The sequence below is a fragment of the Geospiza fortis genome, unplaced genomic scaffold, assembly GCF_000277835.1.
Source record: "Geospiza fortis unplaced genomic scaffold, GeoFor_1.0 scaffold55, whole genome shotgun sequence".
Taxonomy (NCBI): domain Eukaryota; kingdom Metazoa; phylum Chordata; class Aves; order Passeriformes; family Thraupidae; genus Geospiza; species Geospiza fortis.
The window spans coordinates 1,673,608-1,679,416 of record NW_005054308.1 but is presented as its reverse complement, the minus strand read 5'-3'; the positions used below and the strand labels follow the sequence as shown (position 1 = coordinate 1,679,416).

At 46.7% G+C, this 5,809-nt stretch overlaps 1 protein-coding gene across 1 annotated transcript in view; it reads left to right on the top strand.

The window, feature by feature from the left end:
* Positions 1-536, top strand: part of RAD50 (RAD50 double strand break repair protein) — a 19,948-nt gene extending 19,412 nt beyond the window's left edge. Inside the window, exon 26 of the mRNA XM_005418675.2 lies at positions 36-536. Coding sequence (XP_005418732.1) covers positions 36-222 — 187 coding nt within the window. The 3' untranslated portion in view covers positions 223-536. The remainder of the gene's footprint in view (positions 1-35) is intronic.
* The last annotated feature ends 5,273 nt before the right edge of the window (positions 537-5,809 follow it).

Sequence of the window (5,809 nt, the reverse complement as noted above, 5' to 3'; positions counted from 1 at the left end):
TAGGGAAATGCACACTGGATAATTTCTCTTTGTAGGATAATAAAGAGCCGCTTACACCAACGCAACTTTCAGCTGCTGGTGATTACTCATGATGAAGATTTTGTTGAACTTCTGGGCCGTTCTGAGTATGTGGAGACATTCTACAGGATAAAGAAGAACATTGACCAGTGCTCTGAGATCATGAAATGCAGTGTCAGCTCTCTAGGCTCCTATGTTCATTAGAATGCCAAGTAATTACATACTACAGACGGCCTAACCTGACACATTGTACACTGCCTGACTTGATAGAGCTCAGTGTAGGTGTCTGAAAATGTAGTTCCTTCCTATCATATTCTACTGAAACTTTGTAACAATTTTAGCCAGAGTCTAAAACTGTGGGACTTCTAAACTTACCTTTCTATATATTTCTGTGCCTGGGCTAAGAATCGCCATCATTTGAAAGAATTTAAATGGATGCCACACAGTTAAATTTTGATGTATTTTATGCTTTAAAAGTGAAAATAAAGTTGTGATGTTATTTTGCATGTTGTATGGGACAAGTTGCACATTCTCTGGAATAGCTGTGGCTCTGCCAGGGGAATACAGCTTGCTCTCCATCTCTGGCAAGGTCAGCAGTGATGGGTGTCACTTTGGTTGAAGGTGTCTTCATTGCTATCTCCTAATCTACCCAAAATTGACAAGCTTCAAAGAGAACTTTTACTGCTTTCTCTACAAGGTGACCTAACTCTGGCTGTTCAAAGACAGAATTTACACTTGCTTCAGAATAAAGCAAAGGCCCATCTCTAACCAGATGAATGGGTGAATTGTGCTCAGGGAGTTATGTTCTGATTCTCATGGCAGTGTCTGCAAACAGGAAAATGGAGCATAAGTGTCTCAGAGATTTAGTGTGGATGCTGAGCTTCACCTGCCCTGCTCTGAGCTCTTCCTGAAGCTCTTTTCCTTGGGGTGGCAACAGCCCTGCAGCTTGGCAGCCCCAGGGAACCTGCTTCTCAGGGGAGTGACAGTGGAAAGCCATGGGGGTGGCCTACTGCAAAATGCAAAGAGCCTGATCATCAGAGTCCTGAGGCTGCACAAACTGTGCCTTGCTGCTTCCAAAGCCATGCAAGCCCTGAGGGAAGGAATTTCTGGATCCCTGTTTCTTTGTAAGCAAGTCAGGGGCTACCTTGAATTCTTGGTAGGAGTCCACAAGCAGAAGCTGGACTTGCAGTTCATTAAAGCCTTTCAATCAGCAGCGATGGGCTGACCCTCCTCAGCAATTGGGGTATGACCAAAGCACAATTTCAGAGGAAAAATCTTTAAACAGCCATTAAATTTAATTTCTGTAACATCAGGACATTCTCTTTGACAGATGCTTAAATCAGCCTAAGAACATTGCATGTTGTCTTCCTTCTCTTCCAGGGTGCAGGAATCCCTTTATTTTGCAGGGGTAAGGAGAAGTTGACAGGGGAGGGGTGCAAGCAGACCTGGCTTGTGTAGGCAGGGCCTGGTGCTGGCTGAGCATGATGGACCAGGGCTTTTGCCCCTGAGGATGGTGCAGCTGAGCCCCTCACTTAGATCACACACCCCCTGAGGAGTGTGGATATCTGCACAGGAAAGGACAGAGCTCAATATCCCCCAGCTCTGGTTCTTCTCCATGGCAAAGGCTCTCAGGCCTCAGCCTTGGCCAGGGTGAATGGCAGTAGGTGCCTCAAAGAGTAATGGCAGAAACCAAGACCTTCAGCTGAGGATTTTTCCTACCTACAATTTCTGAAACCAGTGTCAGGGTGACCCCAGTCATTGGGAAACCACTCAAAGATAAGAAAACGAATGGGGCTTCCTAGCAATTATGATTTCACCAATTCCCCAAAAAAGCAATGAACACACAACGGGAGGGAGGGGGGAGGGCAGGGATAGGAAAATGCTACTAACTTGCATTATGTTTGCAGTTTTTAAATAGGAAGCTTCACTGACTCTAGTACTACTTCCTGAAGGGAAATTTTCTGAAAGATATGGTCAACAGAAAAAAAAAAGTGCTTTGTCTTTTCAAATTTCCCTGTACAATGACATGTACACCCCAGCTCTGTACCGTCACCAGAAGTGACTCCCCAGACTTTGTAAATTCTGTCCTGCTGTTTTTTCCAGCTTAAGGCCATGGCTCACAGTTCCTCTATGAAGTACTTTGGGCGCATTTTTGCCTAATTGGCCTTTCCCAAGTTTATCCTCACACATCCTTTGACATCAAACATTTTTCCAGAAGATAGAGAAAACACAGGGAATGTAGTGGGAAACCAACCTCTCCTATATCAAATCAATTAAAATTATTTCAAAAAATTCGCTGAATAATTTGAATAATCCTTAACAGCCAACAGCATAGAAAAGAGACTCTGCCAGCCTCATGGTTTTCATGTGGACTGGAAAATAAAAAGTGTGTTTATGTGAATCAAGTGTAAGAGAAACTTCAAGCATTTCCATGATATTCTGCTGTTGGGAGGGGAGTGTGGCACAGGAGCAGGATATCCCAGAAGAGGGATTCTTGCCCCTACGTGATAATACACAAAGTGCAGGACCAAGCAGAGACATTTTATGGGCAAACAAGGCACAGATTTATTGCTGTAACTCACTGGGCAGGTGGCAAAGAGGTGAAGAAAGTTTCTGTCCAGTTCCCATTTTGGTGGGAGTGGGGGTGGATTTCCAGCAGGGAGACCACAGCACCCAGCCTCCAGACAGCAATCCATGCACACACTCAGATCCACTGTGGTTAAGAGCCAAAAATTACAGCTGCAAAACAACAAAAATATCAAGTCAGTGAAATTGCAGCAGGGGATTGAGCTGACATTCAGGCACTTGCCTGGGATGGTAATGGCAAAGCCACTTGTCTGAGTGCACCAAACACCCATCGTGCCTGTTGGCCTGGAAGGGTTGGTTGGGTGCAAATCCATTCCAGGTGATTTATTCTGGCTGCAGCCTCAGCCCTGGCAAATGCTTTTGAAGCCAGGGGTCGGCAGGAGATGGAGGGTGTTGGCATGCACTGCTCAGGTGGGAAACTGTCCTTCCACCCCTGTGCCACGGCATCCATTTCTTCAGTACCATGATTATATTTGCTTTGTCTGCACTTAGCAAGAACTACTTTCACTAGAAAGAAAAACCCAGAGGTCTCCAAGACATTCCTGTCTAAACATTTTGTTTATAAGTGGAATTTGCATTAGCAATAGAAAACCAATACTTTGATTTTCTGATGCTTCCTTCAGTATTACTTCTGCAATACAACTCTGCTGCCTGTTTACAGCCTGCCCTGAAGTACTTTGGGTTTGCAAACTTCAGAGAAGATGAGTTTTTAAATTATTTTTTTAACAAAAACTGCTTTATGACCTGCCTGAAGTAAAAAGCTGACTTAGCTCACTACTCCTGGGTGCAGCTTTCTCCTACCTGCCACAATTTAGGCAAAGAACTTTTACATGCCCTAGAAATTACATTCAAAAACACAAGCAGATGAGCTTATCTACAAACAAACACCACAAACCAAAGCAAAAAATATAGATGATGCTTTCAAAAGCTTAATCATTTGCTGTCTCCCTGCAACTTTGCATTTAAATGTCACATCAAGTATCATCTCATCTATTTCAGTATGACAGGGTTTGCTGCCCCCCTGGGCAATCTACCAGGAGCCAGCATTTACTGTCTGCCTACTGCAAGATGGCACCATTGGGGAATACCATGCAGATTGCAAATTCTCCTTCATCTGGCTCCATCCTACTTGTGTAATTTGATCTGTGCAGGAAAAGTGAATTTCTGGAGCTGTAGTGCAGCCTTCCCTCCAGCTGCAGCGGCTGAAGGAAGCAGGAAGGTTCCAGCACTGCCAGCCCTGCGCAAAGAACTTGTAAAGCCAATAAACCCAACCACTGATTCAAGAGATACTACATGTGCTGATGCTATACATTATGCTGTGACCCACATTTGGGTTTTTTCAGCCTATAAAATGTTTTATTTAATTGCTCTGCTAAGTAAGAAACAGCACACACGAGAGAATGGCCTGGAAGATGTGTGATGGCTTCTCCATGAGCATTTCAAAAAGGCAAGGCTGGAACAGTGTTGGAAATGAGAAAATGGTTAGTAGGGTCATCCAAAATCAGGCCATCAGGGACAAACTGAAGTTATTTATATGACCTCAATGAAACCATTCTCTGGACCTCCTGAGTTCTGACATTGTTTCTTAATGCCATGATCCCATCCTGTCCCTCCACAAATCCTCCACCTGCCGCAGGGATGAATTTGGCTGCTAAAGCAAATGTGGGAAGGTGACTCAGGTGCCTCCCCTTGCTCAAACTGCCAGGGAGAGGGAGCTGAGCATGAGGAGAGTGCTTCTCCCAGGTGCCTTCCTTGCCAGCTGTGCTGGGTCCTCTGCCCGTGCTGAGCCAGGGATGGCCAAAGCAACTGGGTGGGATCATTCCCACCCCTCCTGCTGGCCAACAGCCCCTGGGATGGCCCAGTACCAAGGTGAAATTACTGCCTGCTTAACTGGGGAGGCACAAATTGAGCCCAGCTAAAATTATGGACTGGCATTCCCCCATTTCCTGCAGAGCCAGGGTAGAGAAGGGAACACTGCCACAGGAGCTGTGGCCCCTCTAAATCTGACAGCCATTGCTCATACCCATTTCTTTCCACTGATTTCCACCAATTCCATCCATATCCACCAATACCATCCCAGCTGGTCGTGGCCATGACTCCAGCCAACCCCTCTGCTCTTCCTTTGTGTGTGGTGATTGTGGCACCTATCCTTGGCTTTGCTGCTGGAAAAAAAAATAAAACAAAGAAAAAAAAGCTATGGCTTTGTGTACAGAACAAAGCAAAATCTCTGGGTTTGGTTGCACTGAGGGTCTCTTTAGTGATTTCTCTGATTTCTGGTGTCGTCATCAGAGATGCAGCTGTGGAAAGGCCCAACCAGTGCTGGTGCAATGTTCACCATCACCCCCTGGGTTCTCCTCCAAACAGGGGCAAGAGGAGCATGATGTACCTAAAATAACCACTTGGATCATTTCTCTGAATAGCTTGGGACATACTTGGGGTGGCTTAAATCAAGCATGAGGAGCATGGAGTGGCAAGGCAGGGTGGGCACAGACCTCTGGGACCCCTCTGTATTCTGCCTGTAACTGCAGCTGGACATACATGCAAAAAACAGCAAAAGCAAAACCATCTCTTCTATGACATAGTCCCAGTTCAGGCTAGGCTCACATACCTGGGCTTCTGTGTCCACTCGGACCAGCAGCACTGGGCTCATGGTGGTGGTGTCCCAGCATCCCAGTCCCTTTGGGAAGGACCAAGACTCTTGGAAGGAGCAGTTTCAGTTCCCTGCAGTTCCCATGCTCCAAGCAGCTCTGATCCCCTCTCTCATGAGCCCCCCCTCAATGCTGTTTCTCAGAACTGGGCTCCCCTTTCCAGGTATCATTTTCTGCCCCCACAACCCAAATTGGCACATGTCAGCTTTTCCCATCAGCAGGTTCATGTTGCATTATCAATAGTTTGGGGAATGATTTTATCTGCCTTTGGGGGAGGTGGCCTGTACTCTCCAGTGCACAGTTTGCAGAGTGGGGTGATTCAAACCCATGGGAGCTCTCTCCTCATCCCCCCATAGCCCTGTGACCCCTCTGGGACACTGCAGCAGGGCACAGTGCTGGGAGCACAGGATCTTTCCTGGGGTCGTGGTGCTCCTGCTCCAGCAGCTTGGCTCAGGGGAGCCAGGGACAGTGGGCTGGGACAGGTGGACATAGCACAGTGTGCACTCTGCAGCCCTGGATGTACACCAGCCCCTCCACCTGAAGTGATGGGAGCACTC